We start from the raw sequence: 22780 nt of genomic DNA, 5'->3' as shown, positions 1-22780 counted from the left end.
TAACTCCTCAACCGTTAGGCGTAGGCTCAAGTGTCTTACATCGTTGGAATCCTTGGCTCAAGCCGGACAAGATACCTGCCTCGGATTGGCTCGTCACCCTGGGTACATTTTCGGGTATTTTGGGTTTTTCCAAAAACCTACTTTTGCGAACTAGTCCTAGGTTTTTGGCCCGGCCGGAACCAAACCAGTGCAGCGAGATTCTATGGAGTCTGAATGTCAATAATTATCAAAAAAAAGTGGAAATTTCGGTTCACGGTCCCTAAGGGACGCCAAAACGTTCCGAGTGGGAGGAGCCCCTTTTACTAAATTGGCTATAACTCGTGAACGGAACGAGATATTTTCACCAAACTCAGCGCACCTGTGTAAGAGCTCATTCTGTGGTCGCCTGAAAAAGGACGCGGCGACTGGCCACTTGGTGGCGCTATAACTGTTAAAAAGGTGTCAAAATGATGTTTTTTCAATGGCAAATCCCATGAAATGGCTAAAAGCGGCCCTCTTCCTGCCTGATTTGCATACAACCTGACAAAACCGGGCGTGCGCATGCGTCACCTGATCCTAAAGAGGCTTGGAAACTTTTATGGACGTCGGGCCATCGGTGGCGCTTTAACTGCTATAAAGGTGAAAAAATGCTCCATAATATCCTACGCAAAATGACATTTAAATGACTGAAAAATGGTCTGCTCTGCTCAGAACTTCACCAAATTAGCTGAGCACGTGCGCCATATTATTCTAAAGAAGCGTGCAAACTTTTATGGAGATCGGGCCATCAGTGGAGGTGTCACAGTTTAAAAGGTAAAAAAAAAAATCACCACATTTCCATGATAAACGAGCTAAAAGGGCAGAAAACTTACTTTTTCCTCTCCGAGGCACATGTTAAAAGGCTTGATAAAGTTTTTGGAACGCAGCAGCGCAAGCGGCAAGTGCCTAGACCCTATGGTTTTTTTTTTAGAGGCCTTTTTGTGGCCCTTTTTTAGGCCATTATTAGGGGTTCAAGCACGAAGTGCTGAAACCCTATTGTTATTGTTAATTTTCCCATGATGCAACATTCAGACATAAAACTGATCGGGCAGAACGAACCGTAAGTCGTAGAGCTTTGAAACTTTGGGGGCTGGTAGTACTCACACCGCCTACAACGTCACCAAGGCCCGCCCCGATTGGCCCATAGGTGGCGCTACAGCGGCCAAAAGTACGAAACGGCTCATAACTCCTCAACCGTTAGGCGTAGGCTCAAGTGTCTTACATCGTTGGAATCCTTGGCTCAAGCCGGACAAGATACCTGCCGGGTTTTGGCCCGCCCTTTGGGCTCCAATTACGAGTAAATTGCGTTTTTGTGTAAAACATACTTTTGCGAACTACTCCTAGGTTTTTGGCCTGATCGCAACCAAACCACTGCAGAAATATTCTCTGGAGTCTGATTGTTAATAATCATCAAAAAAAAATTTAATTTCAATTGTCGGTCGCTAAGGGGAACCAAAACGTTTGATGGCACCAGAGCCACTTTTACTAAAATGGTTATAACTTGTGAACGGAAAGAGATATTTTTGCTAAATTTGGGACACATGTTCATGAGCACAATCTGAGGTCACATGAAAAAAATTGCGACGATTGGCCACTTGGTGGCGCTATAACATGGAAAAAAATCATGACAATGGTTATAACCGCATCCAAACGTTAGTCTAATGAAAGATGGCATGCAGTGTCTTTGTCCAGGGTACCTTGATAATCTATAAGAACATTGCTGTATCTCAAAAACTCAGTATACGTCATCGGCATAATGCCCTGAAGGAGCCTGAGACTTTTCAAGCCAGCGTTTTTTCACGGGAGTGACCTCCCTATACTCCTGAATCCTTGCCGAGTCCAACAATACCAAACATGCCAGGTTTTGCCTTTTGGTTTTGTAACGTGTCATTTAGAGCTTAAAAAAATTACTGTTATCTTCGAAGACCATTAGTCCGATCGAGACAAAAAAAAAAAAAAAACACAGGCAATTTGAAAACATAAGTAAATAGTAGGGGTGTAAGAAAAAATCGATACACTCGAGTATCGCGATATTTTATTTGGCAATACTGTATCGATTTTCAAAAACGCAATATCAATTTTTTTTTTTTTTACGTGCAAAAATATTCTTGGTAAAACCGTCGTTCACGTTAATGTTGTGTTTAAATATATAAATAATATGCGCGAGGGAGAGAGAGCAAGACAGCGCTCGTGTTGTTTGAAGACGTGAGAGTGCGCACGCGCGGCCGGGTGCTCTCTCTCTCTCTTCTCATGCGCCCTGTCAAGCGCAGCAGTCATTCTATTCTTCATCACTCACCGATCAAAAAATGCTTTGGCGGGACAAAAATTTGCTTTGGCGGCCACCAAAAAGCGAACTATCTGACGGGTTTTATAAGATTAAATACAACACAAATCTAAAAAACAGACGCGGCCTCTATTTGAGCCTGTACCCAAACCTGTAGCCACAGCAGGCGTGTAAAAGAGACAGGCGTCCATTTGGGACTCAGCTATTCTTTGAAGTTTTACGGTAGGCTATGTGTTGGATGTACCCTGTGTATGAATAATAGTGCAAGCATTTTTTTTTAATGACAGATTGCACCTCAGATTGCACTTTATGTGTTATGCATTAGCCTAGATGTCACATTCAGGGGCTATGTATTTTCTTTAACTGACAATTTACATTTGTTCCTCAATGTTTACTTTAGGAATCATGTTCGTTTTTTTGCAACACCAAAACGTGTTGGATGTACCCTGTGTACTAGGAATGCAAGCATTTTATTTTATTGACATAGACAGATGTCTTTTCTTTTTTCATATTGCACATAATGTGTTGTGTATTGTGACAGGGGCTATGTATTTTCTTTTATTATGGCCTACTTGAGCATATAAAAAATTGCTCACTAAGATCCTGTGAACCACAATCCCAAACTGGGAGTTTGATTTTCTGTGTACTGAATTGTTTACCTAAAGTAAACTTGTTTGAATTTTATAATGTCTTTTTTAAATAATACTTTTTCTAAAATTATAGTCCTACTTTTAAAAAAATCCCAATATATCGCCTTATGCACAGTATCGAAATATATTGCAATATATTGAATCGATACACAGCCCTAGTAAATAGCTAAACAATAATGCCCAAATGTCAAAATTATGATAGGAACTGAAAAAAAAATCCAATCAGTATCACCCATGCATCATTTTTATGCTCTCATAAATATAAGTGTCTCAACTTCAAAACAAAATGAGTTATTTACAACAAATTTGAGACATGTATATGGGCACTCTTTGAGGACTACTAATAAAAGTGGTGGAGATCAGGCAGGTCAAGCTGCTATAACTGTCAAAAAACACTTTAAAAAAATATTGTTCCTTAGTAAATTGCCTGTATTGGCTGTAAATGGTCTTTCCTATGATCTAAGTTTATTTATTTGGATCCCCATTAACCAGTACAGAGGCAGCTAGAGGCTTCTCTTCCTGGGGTCCCAACAATTAAATACAAATACTACATTTAATCAAAAAAATAAAAAGTTAAGTCAATGAACCTAACATTTATTCCAAATATCAAAATCAACAATTTACTATATATAGTGCTAATAAATGTTCCTTAAAATATTTTTTAAAACTCATTTTTCTTGTGTAGAGTGTCTCTTGTCAAAATGTGTAATATCAATTGTAAATCCTTCCATAGTTGTACACTTAACAATCACTGATTGTGCTGCAGTGACTGACAGCCCTGAGAAACAACAGCAGCGGCATATTCATTAGGCCCGCCCACAGTTCGCGCAGGCGCCGCCGTCAGTCAGCATTCAACAGAGGGAATCAGATGAGAACAGTACAGGCAGCAGCACACGGAGCATTTCTGCACACACTTCTTTCACAAAATCATAATCGAACGGGAACTGTGATTGAGTGCACTTGGAAACTTTGGATGCGTCAGGCTGTTGTGTTGTCATAGAGAGAAAAGTGCAGTGGAAATCTGTATTGAATTTGGTTTTGGTGAGTGATTTTTTAAAATATTAAATCTGAATATAAAAAGACATTTGAAAGATAAAAGATATGAAAGATATGTCAATTTCAGAAATGATTTGATATGAGTAGACCGCACTCACAGCGCGAGCTGAGCTAGTTAGCTAAAGCTAAAGCTACCACGTGTAACGATGCTTATTGTATCATGAGTTGAGACAATGAGTGATTTATGAGTGTTGATTGTTCTATAAATGTCGAGAAGTTAGATTAATGTGTCATTTGAGATGCGCATACTTAATTATTGGACGTTTGTCTTGTGTTTTGCAAGGCTGTGTTTCCTTGTTCTCAGTTTTTCCCTATGTGAATGTGATCCGCAGTATCCTGTTTTGAAACTATCAACTGGTAAGATGTCTCCAAGTTTCTTTTGTTTTTCGGACTCCTTTTAAACCTTTTTCGGTTTTAAAGGACTTTGATTCATGGGATTTAGTGATTGATTGGTTTATTTTTGCTTCTGAAATGAACAGACTTTGAACAAAGTCGGAGAACTTTGAACAACTCTTTAAACTGAATCCTTTGATTCACGAACTTTGTTCAACTGAGTCGTTTTATTCATGAACTTTGTTCAACTGAATCTTTTCATCTTTCCAGCATTTCCAATTCATAATGTTGAACATACTGTTTACTATTGACAGTAAATGTGTTTATTGGAAGGAATTCTGAATCATTGTGTTTTAAGTCGAATCCAATATCTGATTACATTTCTTTTTGTACATTTCATCATTCATTCATCCCAAAAGAAATGACTAGTCGTTAATGCTGTAACGTTAGTCAACCAGAGAAATCCTTAGTCGACCAAAGTCCTGTCTTGCACAACGATCAGTCAACAAAATAAAAATAAAAAAAGATGCGATGTTTTGCATTTTTATTGAACATTTATTAAACAATTGTCATAGAGCATTTATAAAACAACAAAAAATCAATACTACAAAACTATAATAATAAAATTAGTTGAAAATTAAGTGATTTTTTTTTTACTGAAAAGTGAGAAGTTCTGTCCTAGATCTATAGTGACCGTCACAATCGCGCACCTGATCACACCACACGCTACAAAAAATATAACTGCTAAAACTGCCAAATAATGTAAAATCATAACAAAAGCTCTCGTTTATACTGGTGTATATTCTTCTTTACTTTCAAAGCTTTGGGTTAACTTTTGTTCAGTCGATCTAGGCATTTTAAAACACACAAACCCAAATAGCCTAAAAAACAATCCTAATAATTATAGGCTGTATAGTAGGAAGGCATATATAGGGCCCTATGATTTCCGCGATCACGGAATCGCGGACGGAATTACGGAATTGGCAAATTAACGCGGAATCTAGTGTTAACGCGGAATTTCGTGGAATTTTACATATTTGGATTGAAATTCTGTTTTTGTGTGGGAGAAGACCGTATGTCTGGTGAAAATGCAGACCGGGGGACCTCCCGTCATTTCAGCTCCAATGACGGCATCAAAACAATGAAAAGCAGCTCCCACAGCTCTGCTTTCCTCGGCGAAAAAGTTAAGAAACTCGACGCTATAAGCCCTCAGTACCGAGCCGAGCAGTTCGCACGTGACTTTTATGCAGTGTTTCCCACACATAGACTAATTCGCGGCCACAAAATCAACTCCGGCCGCCACATATTGCGTTTCGTTTATTTTTTATACGCTATTTAAATCACGCATCGTATTCTTTCCGTTGTATTTCCTTTCCCCGCTCTCCCTCCATCTCTCTCACTCACGCGTCTCTCTCACATACACACACACACACACACAAACACACCGCGTCTGCGCCTGACTGGACAAAAGCGAAGCAAACTCCGCGAGCGACACTGGGCGAGAGAGAGACAGAGTGTGACTTTTATTTAAACTTTAAACTAATATAATTTATTTTACTGGACTGTTTAAAGCCCATAACCATATTTTGTTGTTACTTGAAGAGTTTAGTGTCATGTTGCATCATGCAGTATTTGTCCTGAAAAGGCTACTGAGTAAATGTCTATAATTTAAGGTCATTCCTATTTTATTTGTATACATTTTAACCATTAACTTTAAAAGCACACTCTTTTTATGACTAAAATAACAGTAAAGGGTAAAAAAAAATGAATTCCCAAAAATTAAAATGGAAAAAACGGAATTTGGGAAAAAATAAAACGGAATTTGGGAAAAAATAAAACGGATTTCATAGGGCCCTACATATAGGTTTATTTTCATTTTGTTACATTATTTAGGCTATTTTCAAACCTTTTTTATGTTGTGGGCAAAAAATACTAACATGTCCACATTCTTGGGTAAAAGACAGCTCCTCGACTTAACAATAAATCCTGCTTTGGAAAATATGTGCTCTGCAGGAGTGGAGGTTGCAGGGATGCAGAGCAGGCGTCTTTTGCGCGCTCAAATTCGTTATTTCAAATGTAGGCGCGCGGCATGCGCGCTCATAATGGAAGCGACACGGTCATCTTTTCCAAGCGCGTCCACGCCGCATCTAGATGAAAACATCTCAACTTTTCAGAATGCTGCAAGCGCACCGTAGGTCATGTGACCAGAACCTTAACAACAACAAGCTTAGAAACAACAGACGCCTCCGGAGCGCAACCGCCCTAGCGCTTTGGAAAAAGGAGAACGCGGCACGACTAGCGTTTTCTACGCCTATATGTGAATGGCGCAGCAGCATAGCTTGCACTCCACAGTCTTGTCTTTTTTTTTGTAAAATTCAGCCAGACAAAAGATTTAGATTTCTTGGAGATTTTGTCGACTAAAGCCAAAACAAATAGCATTCTAACTGAATGAATACAGCAGAACTACCTATATTCTTTACTGATCACGAAGCTGCAATGCAGCCAGCCACAGGTGCGGTTCCCGAGTGTTCTACATGGTGCGCTATACTGGCGCAGAATAGCCTAAATTAAAACATTTAAATTTGGGGATAAAACATAGGCTAATTATATTTAGAATACAGTAATATATAACTGCTTATAAAGGAATAAATATCAAGGAGTAAATCAATTAATTTATTTCTGTTGGTAAAAATTATGCAACTTGTCGACCAATGAGAATGTCAGTCGACCAAGACGGCATCAACTGATTAGTCGACTAAACGACTAAAGTTGACAGCCCTACTAGTCAGTGATGTCTGTTTTGATTTTTTGACTGTTATAAATTGTTTATATTTGTCACTCATCTTTCTGAAACAAACTACAAAGAGAACTATTTCCTTTTAATAAGGAAATAAATATAATTTTCTATTTGATAGCAATACCACTGTCACATGACACCTATCACAGGTCTGAGCTCGTCACTGTCATCACTGCAAAAAACAAAACAAAAAAAACCTTTACATGTTAACATTGTGTTGAATAACATGGATTCATTGATTGTAATGACATGGATTGTGTCTAATGACATTGTGTCTTACATGGATTCATGGTTTTCTAAACAAACATTATCAAAACATGGAGCAAATCCGACCTTTCGCGAGTTGGGGAGTGCAATGTTCCATGCAGGGTGGAAAATTAACTTTTTTGCCCACCAGCCACAGTGGCTGGTGGATGCCCAATTTTACCAGCCACTTATTTTTTACCAGCCACTTTTTCCACAATTCAAATTTATAAAAGAAAGTGCACTAGCATATTTTGAATTCCTTCAATCATTTTTTTAAAATTATTAATACAAAATTAATACATACTATGACTCGTGCTCTTTTATTGACTCAAGGTTAGTTGTTCCTCTAACGAACGAATTGTTTGCATTTTCGGACGACGCATAGGTTCGACAGTAAGTACAGTGCATGGACTGTTCGACGGGAAGGTAGGCTAACCATTCCCTCGGTTTCCCTTTATCATCAATGCGCCACTTGTTCGAAAAGTACCTTCTCTTTTTATTTACTTCGCCCTCAACAGTTTGTACATTCATAGCTACTGCTGACTCCGCGGCGGGCCTCTTAACACCGGGTTTATGTCGCCACATTTTTTTAATTTTCCTTTCGTCTGTACCTCAGCTATATGTGTCACGGTCCGTTCAGCGCTGTGTCCGTGTCGCACAGCACTGAAAACCAATCAAATTAGTTACTCGACAAAAGTGCATTATTGTTACTTAGCAACAGCATTCTTTGACAAAAGCTGTCCAATCCGTTACAAGGAATGTTTTTAGTAACCAATAAAAATGTTTTACAATCTACCCGCCACTGTGGCTGGTATACAAGGCAAAGTCACCCGCCACTTTGAAAAAGTACCCGCCATTGGCTGGTGGCGGGTGCTAATTTCCCACCCTGGTTCCATGATGCGTAATAACATTCCATTCGTAGGGTATTGACTGTAACCCCTTATTTACACTCTTCAGTGCGTTACAGCTGTGATGCTCGGCTACCAGAGCTGATTGCGCCCAATCTAGTGAATGCTTGTGTTTACACCAGCCACGACGCAGCATTTCAGAAGCGTCTCTCCACGCCGCTTACCTAAAGATTAGGGCTGCAACAAACGATTATTTTGATAATCGATTAATCTAACGATTATTAGAACGATTAATCGACTAATCGTCGATTATTTCGCAGACTAATCAGTAAGTTTGGAACGATTATTCAGCTTTTCCAATTAGTTAAAACATTGAGTTATACATATTCTAACTATAATATAAAAAAAGAAAATCACTTCAGCTTTTGAAATAGTTGTTTTAATGAACTTTGAGCCAACTAAACAGGTCATTCTCTTTAAGTTTTCAGATTTCGGTCCAACTCAAATCACACACAAATGCTCTCTAAGCATTGTTTAATAGGCCCACTGCTTTTCTTAGAACTGAAACAGAAAAAGGGACATTTACTTCAGGACACAAAGAATGGTAAAATATTAATCTGCAAACAATTATTATAATTATAAAATTGCAATATTTTTTTACATGACAATTGAGCTGACAGAGACGTTCTCATTCACCTTTTAATTTATAGTATGATAAAGTAACTGCTATGATATTCTTCCTATATCATAGGAAGGATATAACATCTCGTTTTGTAAGTCTTCATGATTATTGAACAAAATACAGGCAAGTGATAAGACTATAATAATACCTAATATACTAATAGTGTTACAATAATAAAAACAGCCCTGACTCCTAAGCTCGATCAAGCTTTATTCTATACAAAATAAGTCATCACATTACTGTAATTATATTACTATTGATAATATTATTACTATTATTAGTAGTATTGCATTCTCTAATAAAGAGAGATTTGCCGCTGGTTAGTAGGCTAAGCTCCAGCTGGAGAACACTCACTTCTCACCGGCTCCTCTTTTGCCGGGATGTTTCCTCTTGCACTCCAACATGCATGTTGTGCTCCCGTGAAAATTGCACAAGACAGCATTCTTGATTTGAAGTTTTGTGAAACTTTCCCAAACCTAAACCTTGCTAGTTCGGATTCGTTTGCACTGTCATAATTCGCGCTGTTTTCTCTTCTACCGCAATAGCATTTGTAAGGGCTGCACTACACTCTAGCGCTACAGCGCCGTAGCGGTCAAATCGCGGGATTGCAGGCCCTTACATTAGGTCACGTGAGATCAAACGACTACTCGACAACAAAGATATTTGTCGACAAATTTTTATTGTCGACGTTGTCGACAACGTCGACTAATCGTTGCAGCCCTACTAAAGATAGGCGCCTAGTTTATATTCGACAGACACCATGTCCAAGCCACACCGCACCTTATATACAAAATAAGAGTAAAGGTCAATTTCAAATATTTTGCGAACTAGTCCCTGTTTTTTTGCCCAAACGGGACCAGACCAGTCTAGGACAATTCTCTGGACTCTCTAGGTCAATAATTATCAAAAAAGTTGAACTTTTGTGTTTTTCATATTGTTATAACAGGATGATTTAGAAAAGGGGCGTGGCAATAACTCAAAAGCCTATAAATCATAAATAAAAACTCAGAACTTCACAAATTGGTGAGCATGTGACAACATAGTTAACAAACATGCAACATTTTATGGAGATCGGACCATAGGTGGCGTTATAACTGTTAAAAAGCTTTAAGACCATATATTTCCTATGGTAAATTGCCTGTATTGCCTGTAAATTGTTGTTTCCATCTATTATGTCACTGGTTAGGGTTAAGAGGCGCAAAATTAACGTTTTGGGAGGAGCCTATTTTTCTAAAATGGCTATAACTCAAAGTAAATGATATCTTCACTAAACTTGGTACACATGTGAATGAGTTCAATCTGAGGTCACAGTAAAAACATTGTGACGATCAAACAGTAGGTGGCGCTATAACATGAAAAAAAAAAAAAAATGGCTATGACCACATGACCGTTAGTCCGATTGACCTGAAATTTGGTGTGCAGTGTCTTGGTACCATGTATGTGTAAAAGGATAATGGCATATCTAAAAAAACATGGCCGCCATCGACCAATGAATTTTGAGCACATTAAACAAGGTTAACGGACGCCGAGGTTAACGGAGAATTTTGAAAGAAATCGGCCTTTGGCGCTAAAAAGTTTTACAGCTCTGTAATCACGTGGTGTTGCACACATCCACACAATATGCATATCTTTGATAGATCTAGTTAACGAAAATGTTATAAACCTACTTTTGTGAACTAGTCCTAGCTTTTTCGCTCAATCGGAACCAAACCAGTCTAGGACAATTCTCTGGACTCTGTTGAATTTCCTATGGTAAAATGCCTGTATTGGCTGTAAATGGTCTTTTCCATCTATTATGTCAGTGGTTAAATGTATGCTAAATAAAACTTAATGTCTTAAATGCTTATGTGCTTAAAGGCCTTAACTGCTTGAACCCCGATAAATGCTGCTTGCAGCTTTAATATGTGATTGAATTTGATGTGGTTAGGAAAATTAATAACAGTTAGGTTAATGAATAACAGAAGAAGAAGAAAAATCCCACACCATCCAGTGCATGCCCTGTGTGATGTGTAAAGTTATGGCAGAAATAAAATGGTTTGAATCTCAAAATGATCACAAAGAAAGAATATGAATACAACCTATATTGTTGTCTTTTTAAAGATTATTGATATTTTTTCTTTCTATAAAAATATGCAACGGTTTGGTTTACCCTTTAACAATATTTGTTAAACAGCTTTCAGGGCTCATCAGGGGGAAGCAGTTCGTCTGGCTTGTAAAATTGTCCCGTTTGAGGCTTTTCAAATTGCAAGGGAGTGGGCGCAGTATCAGATCAACACACCTATAGATACTGGGAATACAACACGTGAGTATTGTTCCTACCCTTTCTAATGGTAGGTACTTTTTAATCTGGAAAACGTTTGTGCTGTTTTTGTAAATGTGCTGCTGCTTTCTATTTTTTTTTTGTCACAACTGTGTGACATATTCTTCATAACCGGTTCAGACCCCTGGTTCATTGCATTGGAAACATTATTTTAAAGCTGCCGTCGGCAACATTTTTTTTATCATATTCACTGAAATCGACACTATAATCCGACAGATCAACATAAATAAAGTTGTTTTAGAAAAAAAACCCGAGCTTCTAACTCCACCTGGAGCGTGTTATTTGTTTTGCAAAAATCCACAGCTCCCGGATCATCGGGTCCAATCAGCGCAGGGGTGTGTGAGATCTGACTGTCAATCACAGATCGGGCACACGCCACCCCTCGCACACGTAACAATCACATGCACACGCCTGAAGTTCGCGCAGTAACGAAGAGTGATGGCGGATGCATCTCGCTTTCAAAACACTAACAAATCAAGTAAGCTCATTTAGAGTATAAATGACATTAGCAATTGCAATCTATCGGTAGATTAGCCAGGACAGCATACCTCCAAATACTCCATGGTGTTGATGGATGCTGATGAGACGGGCACGTTCACAGATAATCTGGTGCACACGACGAGCACGAACTCGGTGGGAGGGTATCCGTTGATAGTGGGGGAGGGGCATGAGAGTTGTAAACATTCAAAATTTTGCCTAAGTCCACTCAATCTGCCAGACTTGCCGACTGCAGCTTTAATGCAAAGATTACATGATGAGGTAGAATTCTGACAAGAATTAGACCTGTTTTTCAGACACACAGCTTTAATCATTTAAAGTCCCTGTAAAGTCAAAATTAAGTATGTGTTCTGAGTTTGTCACACCACAGAAAAATGTGTTATTAGCCACCCAGCCAAATTTAAATTATAATAAAGCCGGCAAGTACATAAAATAAGCTATCAAAATCTTGAAAAAATGAGCATTATTCTCTGCTCTCAAACGCTGGGGGCGTGTCCGCTGGCTGCGCTGAAACCACGCCCACTCGCGGGAAAGCTTCCGACGGTGATATTAGGTGATACTGCTTTCGGGACGGGGAGATGAAGGCCGAGGCGGGAGATAGTCGGTTCGGCCCCATTCACCAGTAACAGCGGATTATCAGTGAATCCCAGTTGTCTCCGACCAAAGTTTATAAAACTATCCCGTGTAAAATGATCACTACAGAGGCGGGTGTTGGTGGTGATCCTCAGCTCTCCATCAATGTTGGCTCTTCACAAAATGAATCCACCTTGATGTGTAGATGTGATGTGATCGTTTTTAGGAAATTTAAATAAAGACACCGATCTGTTTTGTACATGATCGCATCCAGGTAGTAGCCTACGCATTTCCGTGTCGAAGGCATAGCTAGCTAGCAAACTGTAGGCTGTAGTAACGGTAGTAACTAATAGTACTGACAGTAACTCGCAATTGAGCGCCAAACTGATGTGAATGTGCTCTATTGTTAGGGGAGGGGCCAGCCTCAGTGGCCTCAGTGCGTCATCAAGTAGGGGTGTGTCCAGGAGCTCATGGGCTCCAGTGCGTCATCAAGTAGGGGTGTGTCCAGGAGCTCATGGGCTCCAGTGCGTCATCGAGTAGGGGCGTGTCCAGGAGCTCATGGGCTCCAGTGCGTCATCGAGTAGGGGTGTGTCCAGGAGCTCATGGGCTCCAGTGCGTCATCGAGTAGGGGTGTGTCCAGGAGCTCATGGGCTCCAGTGCGTCATCGAGTAGGGGTGTGTCCAGGAGCTCAGGGGCTCCAGTGCGTCATCAAGTAGGGGCGTGTCCAGGAGCTCATGGGCTCCAGTGCGTCATCAAGTAGGGCCGTGTCCAGGAGCTCAGGGGCTCCAGTGCGTCATCAAGTAGGGGCGTGTCCAGGAGCTCATGGGCTCCAGTGCGTCATCAAGTAGGGGCGTGTCCAGGAGCTCAGGGGCTCCAGTGCGTCATCAAGTAGGGGCGTGTCCAGGAGCTGCAGTGCGTCATCAAGTAGGGGCGTGTCCAGGAGCTCATGGGCTCCAGTGCGTCATCAAGTAGGGGCGTGTCCAGGAGCTCATGGGCTCCAGTGCGTCATCAAGTAGGGCCGTGTCCAGGAGCTCATGGGCTCCAGTGCGTCATCGAGTAGGGGTGTGTCCAGGAGCTCATGGGCTCCAGTGCGTCATCGAGTAGGGGTGTGTCCAGGAGCTCATGGGCTCCAGTGCGTCATCGAGTAGGGGTGTGTCCAGGAGCTCATGGGCTCCAGTGCGTCATCGAGTAGGGGTGTGTCCAGGAGCTCAGTGGCCTCAGTGCGTCATCAAGTAGGGGCGTGTCCAGGAGCTCAGGGGCTCCAGTGCGTCATCGAGTAGGGGTGTGTCCAGGAGCTCATGGGCTCCAGTGCGTCATCGAGTAGGGGTGTGTCCAGGAGCTCATGGGCTCCAGTGCGTCATCGAGTAGGGGTGTGTCCAGGAGCTCATGGGCTCCAGTGCGTCATCGAGTAGGGCCGTGTCCAGGAGCTCATGGGCTCCAGTGCGTCATCGAGTAGGGGTGTGTCCAGGAGCTCAGTGGCCTCAGTGCGTCATCAAGTAGGGGTGTGTCCAGGAGCTCATGGGCTCCAGTGCGTCATCGAGTAGGGGTGTGTCCAGGAGCTCATGGGCTCCAGTGCGTCATCGAGTAGGGGTGTGTCCAGGAGCTCATGGGCTCCAGTGCGTCATCGAGTAGGGGTGTGTCCAGGAGCTCAGTGGCCTCAGTGCGTCATCAAGTAGGGGCGTGTCCAGGAGCTCAGGGGCTCCAGTGCGTCATCAAGTAGGGGCGTGTCCAGGAGCTCATGGGCTCCAGTGCGTCATCAAGTAGGGGCGTGTCCAGGAGCTCATGGGCTCCAGTGCGTCATCAAGTAGGGGCGTGTCCAGGAGCTCATGGGCTCCAGTGCGTCATCAAGTAGGGCCGTGTCCAGGAGCTCATGGGCTCCAGTGCGTCATCAAGTAGGGGCGTGTCCAGGAGCTCATGGGCTCCAGTGCGTCATCGAGCCCCATTTTAGCCCCGCCAAAAAAATCCGGAAAATAGCAATGGTGAAAAACTGTTTAACAGTCTAACTCCACAATTCAGTACTTCACAGTTCACAGTCTTTGTAATATGTTTTAGCAATACATTTCTAACATTTATAATGTGTTTAGAATTTTTTTTTAGAATTACCTTTACAGGGACTCTAACCTCAGGATATGCCAGGTTCCAAACGTTATTTAAAATTTCTCCAAAGAGTCACCGTAAAGCAGAAAAACATTTCATAAACAATAGTCCAGTTCAAACATATAAGGCTGCACTCCGCTACTGGGTATTAATGACATTTTGCCTGAGAGAAATCCGGCTGTTATGATGTTCCAGTACCCGAAGCTCGTGTAAATGATCGGCCGTCTTCTGAACGGGAGCAGGGAGCAGCAACTCAATTGCATTTAAAGGGACACACAAAAATAACTGAGCGTTTTCCCTAACACCCAAAAAGGGGCAACTTTGACTATTACTGGGTGGTATTTTGAGCTGAAACTTCACAGATACATTCTGAGGGCATCAGATATTTATATTACATCATGTGAAATGGGCACAATAGGTCACCTTTAAAGCATCCACTCCTAATATCTTGGTCCCAGATACCACAGGACACACTCAGAGGTCTTGTGGAGTTCATGCCTTAACACATCAGAGCTGTTTTGGCTGCATATTGGTTTTAATGTTTTGGCTGATGATCAGTGTACCTATGTCATAAAGCTTTGATTCATTGTGGAATGAGATTGAGTTTGATTTACATTAAATACATACAGATTCTCATTCATGAGGCGCTGCCTCATTTGTTTACAAATGTTCACGTTAATTCATTTTATTCATAGACTTAAAACACTGATGTTGGTTACCACAGGCAATAATCGATTGATGCTAATCACTGGTACATGTGTATTACCTTAGAACGTTCCTTTGCATGCCTTCATTTGTGTCTTATTGTTGTCTGTTGAAGCTAAGATAGATAAGGTTCTCTGTTCTGCTCTGTCCCCTTCAGCGGTTCAGTGGGATGCCATGACTTTCTTCACTGAAAGTGTATTTGGACAGCTCTTCAAAATCCTTGAAAAAGAGGCAAGACCATCCAATGTCTTTCATGGTACAGCGGTGAGGGCTTTAAAGCGGATCTTGTTATTGAGACTTTTTTCCCACTCCTGTAGAAGCTTCCCATAGATGAGGGCATGGAGCTGCTGCAGATGGTTGTAAACTATGAGACAAGAGATCCTCTCATTCTGTCCTGTGTTCTTACCATCATATCCACTCTCTTTCCCTTCGTCAAACACCAACCTCAGTTCCTGCCTCAAGTACTCGATAAGGTGAGGGATATAATCTGCTGTTTCAGCACTGTAAAGCGTTGTTTAAATCTTGGAAAGCATTAAGGCTCAGTCATATTTACTGTTGTACAGCAAAATGTTGCATTGGAATCTGCACGATCAGAACTTTTGCTTAAGAGCGAAAAAGTTCCAAATGCAAATTTTGCTCATGTTCAAGTTGGTCACATGAATTCACCACACTGACCAACAGGAAGCTGCTTGGTTTGAGCCTCTGTGTGAGAATGCTTTATACATCTCTAAGCCAGTGTTTCCAAGACCAGAAATATATGGGTCAGAAAAGGGAGACATCAAAAATGTGCACTGTTGGTGTGCCTCAAGGAGCAGGGTCGGGAAACACTGCTCTAAGCTATTGACAATGGCCTTTTTTCTTCTTCTTCTTTTTTTGCTAGTGTGAATGTGATCGCACCTTTTATAGATTTGAAATGCCGAAATATAAGCAAAATGAAAAACTAACCAGGTGAAAAGCGGTTCACCAGGTATAAGCATTCTTCGTGCCCGAGATGACAACAAAGTGCTTTGCACACACTAAAATACCATCTAACCCCTCATTTAGGGGTGTCGAAGAAATTGTAGTTTTAGGATGTCTCGATGTTTAGGTCAAATTACTTTTTTTTAAAATATATATACCTGTGGTCAGGGCTTGACATTAATGTTTTTACTCACCAGCCCCTGTGGCTAGTTGTTTTCCAAAGTTACTAGCCACTCAGCATTTTCACTGGCCACTAAGAGAAACTGCCATATAGATATTTTTAATATTATCTCATAATTTGGCAGCAGGTATATTAGGCTGCTGTCACTTTAAGAGCTAATGCACCCACTCATACTGTTACACATGCATTTTCTTTCTCAACTGTTTGCTTATTTAACACAGTGAGGGGAGGCGGTTTTGTGTGTAACTTGCTGTCGAAGAGATAGGAGAGCGAGAAAGCGCAGCTGGTCTCATGTATAGACCTTATGTAGCCACGGCCCTTTTCCGCGCTGAGCTCATTGTCTTTTGACTTCCGGTCTGAATTTTCACAGCGATCTTGCCTAGTTATGAATGAACGGCTCGTTAAAAAAAATTCTCAAGGTCCATTTGTTAAGATATGCTTTACAATGCTTATCATAAACATTACAATGCTCATTATAACTTTCGTTAACTCTACAATAAGTCAATCAACTTCACCAGCTAATTACTCCTGGACAGCGATGCCATAGAAATATACAGAGCAACCGCAAAAACGGAAGTTCAAAGACAATATTCTAAAGATGGCGGCGCCCTCGTTTCTCTGGTGAAAAATATTCTGCGAAAAATGTCTATCTTTAGCCTGGTTAAAACCAGACCATTCTCAGTTGTAACTGAGTTATGGTCTGGCAAAGCTTCATAGACAAATCATTTCCAGAGGGGCGTCACCAACAGACGTCGCGGATAGACCTAAAACCAATCAGAGCGATGAAGGAGATGACGTATGCAGAGCGGCGTTCGTCTGTTATAGAACTTAGTTTGAATAAACGAGCAGACACTGGTTAGCTACTTGCTCTACGTTTATTTAAAATTAAGCAAGACAACTAGAAGTGAATGTGCTTTCCATTAAATAAATCACACACAGTAAAAAAAAAACGACGCGCAAACTGGGTGCCGGTGCGGTGAGACGTACATGCTCGGGCAGATTCGGCTTGAAGTCGTTCATCCTCGGACTCGGCGCCACGCGCGCTGTTACTAAAAAAGCCAAGCGAAATGGGGTCTTGCCGGTCTTGCGCACCAAACGCGTCATTTTTGCCGCGCGCACCTTCGCGCTCGTGCGGACGCGTCGAGTATAAACAAGGCTTTACTCCCACTGATCTGTATAATGACTGGATAGCTCATGACGTTCTAAACTGCCACCAGGCAGTGAAGCCACCGGAAGTGTTCGAGCGGCCATCTTACGATTCCCTACCAGCAGAGGGCTCCAACGGCCGTTATACAGAGATAGGTAGCTCCGACGGCACTTTTAAGATGACCCGCTGCGCATCAACAAGTGTAAAACGAAGATCACAAAAGGATCTTGAAAAACTGCTCACAGGTTGTACTTTAAGCCCATATATAGTCATTTATATGCACAATTGTCGCTATTTCCGTGTTGTTTAAATTTTTTTTATAGCCTACTATGCATTCTTTCACAGACGTATTCAAGTTTAAACCCAATAAACGTATTATTCAATGCATTACTTCTTATAAATTTAATTAAATGCATATATTTAATATTTTCATGTCAATCCGTGTTCAGTTTGACCACGAACCATGCGCTGTCACTTTAATTCAGCGCCTGCAGCACAAACGATCTCTGCACGCACCGCACAGGACCAACTACAGCTCGCTGCATCCGCGTGCAGTGAAAGCTCCAACCTGTTGACATGGGTATAAAAATATGCACTGCAAACGGAGTAGGCCTATGTGTAAACCCCTTATTTACAGTGCACACATCTGCGGCGCATTATGGCTCCGACAATGTTTTATTCCTACCTTCACGCGGTGTCAACTCACACCGGGAGCATTTCCACGTGATTTGCCGATTTGTGGGCGCGATCAGCTCCGGTAGCCGTGTCGCAGCTGTAAACGCGCCGCAGACGTGTGCAGTGTAAATAAGGGCTAAATAAGAGGTGAAACAGGTGTACATTAACCCATACAATTTGTATTATGCATTTCCTGGACATGTTCTTGCTAACTAATAAAATACTTGAACAGACTACTGATCTATCTGTAAAACACAATCAGAAAGAGCTAAATTTTAAGTTCACAATTCACATATACTTAATTTTTAGTAAGCAGGAATAATTTCCGACTTTAAACAAATACCCATTTAATTGCTTAGGATGTTTGCGTTGTGAGACTGTTCAGGGAGACTTTAGATTTAAAGACGGTGTCTCGTTATGCAATGTTTTCTCAGTCAAATCATACAATTTCCTATTGATTCAATAGAACGCGTGAGCTCCCTAGGGAATCACAATATGGCGGCGCGGTGGCTTCACTGTTTATGACGTCATGAGCTATCCAGTCATTCTATCCACCGTATTCCTACGCCCCATGACGCTTTGCGCGAATTATGGGTGTAACTTCCGTTCTGTAAACAATCTAAACAATCAGTGAAAGGCTCGCTCTATGTATGAACGCAATACGTTAAAAAAAGTGTCACAATGAGATGACATTAATCGACTCACCCTTCAACCATCGAACATTAAAATGAAATTTAACAGTTTAAAAGAATCAACAAGGTATACTTTCAACAGACTATAAATAGCCCCAAAAGTACGAGTCTTTGGTTAAATACCACAGGCAAATATACGATCTGTATTGTATAACAAGCCTTAATCAAAAATGTTCATTAACTTCAGCATTACGTGACACTATATCAAAGTGATTTCCGTCATTTTGACAGATTATAAATTGCATTTACCTGTGAAAACAAACCTGGAAAGAGACGTGAGGATTTTAGGAGAATAACGAGAGATTCTTCGTCCATTCCAGTGAATTATTAATGGAATATTGTAAATTAAATTCGGGAGAACAGACCACAAATGTGCCGTATATGTTGTCCTTTTTCATACTCTTACAGCGGATTGCAAAGGAAAAAATAAAAATCATCACGAGGAAAAGAAAGCAGCGACTGAAAAGAGCTCTTGCCATAGATATTCTTGTTATAACATGTCACGTTAAAATACCAAGTATAACGTTATTCTCATAATGTCTGAAAATAAATCATGAAGGAAAATTGACAGCTCATCCAGTCAAACTGACGGATCAGCTTTATTTGTAGGGCAACCTTATGATTTGAAATGCTTCGTTTCAGCCTTTTTGAATGGAAGTTCTCCAAACCGGAAGTGCCGCCCATAATTCAAAACGCAGTAAGGTCGTCAGGAATAAGGTGGATATAGATCAGTGTTTACTCCATGTCAGCGCGCGCTCTGATCGGTAAAGGGGCACAGACCTCTCCCGAATCATTTCCAGCAGTAGCAGCCTCCGTTTCCCTCTTAAGCTGATATTAGTATTTAAACATTCTCTATGATAAAAAATGTTTGTGAAAAAAATATTTTAATAACATGGTTTTGGCGGTTATAGAGTTCTAATGACGGTGTTCAACTATAAACGTCACACCCTTAGTTCCACGGCGGCATCCATCTTTGTAAATGTACAAAATCTGCTTCACCGTCGCTGTGCTGTCCTCATCGTGTAAAGCCCGCCCCAACGTTTCTGATTGGTGCCGCGATTTCAACGGATTAGAAATGGGCTTGAATGAGCTCTTTGCCAGACTAACTTGCAGAGCAAATCTAAATTTGCCTGAAGTTGTCTGGGTTTTCCCAGGCTACTCTATCTTGCCTGTGGTGCAGTTATATACGGCTTATGATCTAGAATCAATCAATAAGTAATACATTCTCTCCCCATAATGTTTTTTTGTCCTCTCTCTGCTGTTGTATTTATAAAAAGTCTTATGTCATGCATTTACATATTGTTTTGTTGTTTTTTATGTATTAATAGCCTGTATATGTTTTATTTAGTGCCGTTCTAGAATCGTTAAAGACCTACCAACATGTCTTTTTTCCCTTCTAAGGTATTTACTGCCATCACGTTTGAACTGGTTAATGAACGGTGGTTCAAGGTAAGGTGATGACCATACTTGTAAACATATCTGCATATCATTCTCTAATCAAACAGTCTTGTTGACATTCAGTGGATGTGTTCAGGCACCTCGAACGCGAGCTGTAAAGAACGTCAGAAGACATGCCTGTTCTTCCATCATTAGGATGTGTCGAGATTATTCAGACCTTATTCTGGTATGTTAAAGCATGCAGGTACAAAAAATAGTTCTACACAATGCAAAACATGCTTTTTAATTGTATTATGTTTTGTTCTGCTTGTTTTACTGCTGGAAAAGGATTTCAAAATAGATATAGATAGATTTGAACTTGATATCAGCCTTAAGAAATGATGTGATATATTAGCATTCTCTTTTGATATAAACGCTAACGATAATATATTATTTTTTATGCATTGCAATGCAGCCATGCTTCGACATGATGTATGAGCATGTGAAGAGGTTGTTCTCAAATGAGATGCTGCTGACACAGATGGAGAAGTGTGCTCTTATAGAAGCCCTGATACCGATCAGCAATCAGTTTAAAGACTATAACAAGCAGAAAGCCTTCCTGGAGGAACTCATGGCACCTGTTACTGCCCAGTGGCTGTCAGAGGAGATGAGGAGGTATGGATGGATGCTGTTACCCAAACTGGCCTTTACTGAGTTTATTAAACGGATGTTGAAATGAATGAATGATGTGTGATCCTTCTTTTATTTCTGTGTTGTGTAGCGTGTTATGGGATCCTGCTACCTTCTTGGCATATGTTGGTGCTGATCAGGTGGTCAGTGACCCTGACACAGAGGACCAGATGGGTATCAACAGGTCACGGGTAGGTGTGCCCTAGGGATGCATGATATATTGAAATTAGATGAATATTGCTATATGGCTTAGTGTTATTATCATATTGCTCAGGCTTTCATTTAATTAAGGGAATATATGTGCTATCAGATTCAGAGTGAAACGCATCATTTACACATGTAGTTCATGAAACACTGTATTTTAGTGTCTCAGAGCAGCTTGGTTCATTTACTGTGAACGAGACACTGTGACCATGTACAGTGCTAAGCATAAGTGAATACATCCATGCTAAAGTTGACTAAAAAGAGGAATAAAAAGATAATCTTTTGGAAATTAATCTTAATGCCTTAATAAAAAAAAAAAAAAGGAAAAATCCAACCTCTAAGGACACCAATCTTCTTTGTGAATGAGTAATGTATCGTAAATAAATGTTCTCCCTTAAAGGGGTCATATAATGGTACATGCACTTTTACAAGTTGATTGTACTGAAATGTGTGTTGGCAGTGCCTGTACACAACCATCATAAAATGATAAAAATCCATCCAGTGGTTTTGTTTTAATCTCCTTATATGTTTTCCCCTGCCTCATATTGAGCTGTTTGATTTTGTGACATCACACGCTCGGAAGCCCCTCCCACGATTGTTGATTGACAGCATCGTTTCAACACAGACCCGCCCTCGCTCGTGAGAGCTGTCAATCATAGTCTGCGCGGACCGGCGCGGTCATTGTTGATGTGCCGGAGCACTGTCTATGAGCAGAATGGCGTCTAAGCGATTGTGGTGTTCTGTTCTTGGGTGTAATAACGAACACAGTCATTTTAATGTTCCTAAATCCGAACCGCTGAAGACGCAGTGGCTGAGTTTGTTTTCGAAGGGAATATTCCCCACGAGCAACGTCAATGCTCTCATGTTTGCGCGAATCATTTCACACACCAGACTGCTTTATAAACGAGGATCAGTATAAAGCTGGTTTTGCTAAGAAGCTGCTCATGAAAAAAGGATCGGTACCAGATATTCGTGTTCCTGCTGAACCTCAAGAACAACTGAAGTGAGTGTAACGTGTTCTTAAACTTTATATGAATATTTCTATTAATCTTTGCAAATCGCTAGCTGCACGCTTCACGATGAATGCGTCTAAGGTTTACACTCAGGGTACATTACGGCATGTTTTCTATGTATGATGTTCTCAATATAATTCATAATCCCACGTTTATACTAAACAACGCGTTATGGTTATTGTGTTAGTGTGTTACAAGTCAGCAAAGCTCATTATCATTTAAAGTCATATGCACTGAAACGGCGTGCTGAAAACAGAGCTGTTTTTGACCAAGTAAAATAAGTGTTTTCTTACAATACTAATGATAATTTTTAATTAAAGTATATTACAAACTTTTAATTTAGACCCTAAAGAATCATACTAGCTTGTACAAAAATGGCATTATATGACCCCTTTAAAATACAGGGGGCATAAGTCAGGACACCCCATGTTAAATTTCCATAGAGGCAGGCAGATTTATATTGATTACTTTCTGTTGATTCTGAAAAATTCTGTTTTTTATTTGTTATTATTTATTGCTATAATGCTGTATTTGTTAAGCTCTAAGCTGTTACTAATCACCTCTAAGATAACGAATGGAATACGGTATGTTGCACATGTTGCTTGCCAATAAATTGTTGTCAATTCGTTGTACTTTCTCATCTCCTCATCTCTTTTTTTATAATTAAAAAACATTGTTGTTAAGAATAGTATAGACGAATCCGGCGAAACTACCGGAAGTAAGCGGGCGCCATA

General features: G+C 40.7%; 1 protein-coding gene across 1 annotated transcript in view; it reads left to right on the top strand.

Annotated features, from left to right (window-relative positions):
* LOC130095201 (exportin-5-like) overlaps positions 1-22780 on the top strand; it is a 122737-nt gene that overhangs the window by 72190 nt on the left and 27767 nt on the right. Inside the window, exons 13-20 of the mRNA XM_056261887.1 lie at positions 11088-11220; positions 13210-13237; positions 15237-15338; positions 15425-15580; positions 20164-20211; positions 20297-20386; positions 20615-20814; positions 20921-21020. Coding sequence (XP_056117862.1) covers positions 11088-11220; positions 13210-13237; positions 15237-15338; positions 15425-15580; positions 20164-20211; positions 20297-20386; positions 20615-20814; positions 20921-21020 — 857 coding nt within the window. The remainder of the gene's footprint in view (positions 1-11087; positions 11221-13209; positions 13238-15236; positions 15339-15424; positions 15581-20163; positions 20212-20296; positions 20387-20614; positions 20815-20920; positions 21021-22780) is intronic.

The sequence above is a fragment of the Rhinichthys klamathensis genome, unplaced genomic scaffold (assembly GCF_029890125.1).
Source record: "Rhinichthys klamathensis goyatoka isolate OS25496 unplaced genomic scaffold, OSU_Roscu_1.1 h1tg000188l_1, whole genome shotgun sequence".
Classification (NCBI taxonomy): domain Eukaryota; kingdom Metazoa; phylum Chordata; class Actinopteri; order Cypriniformes; family Leuciscidae; genus Rhinichthys; species Rhinichthys klamathensis.
Note: the sequence above shows the minus strand (reverse complement) of the source record. Positions and strands in the feature narration are given on the sequence as shown.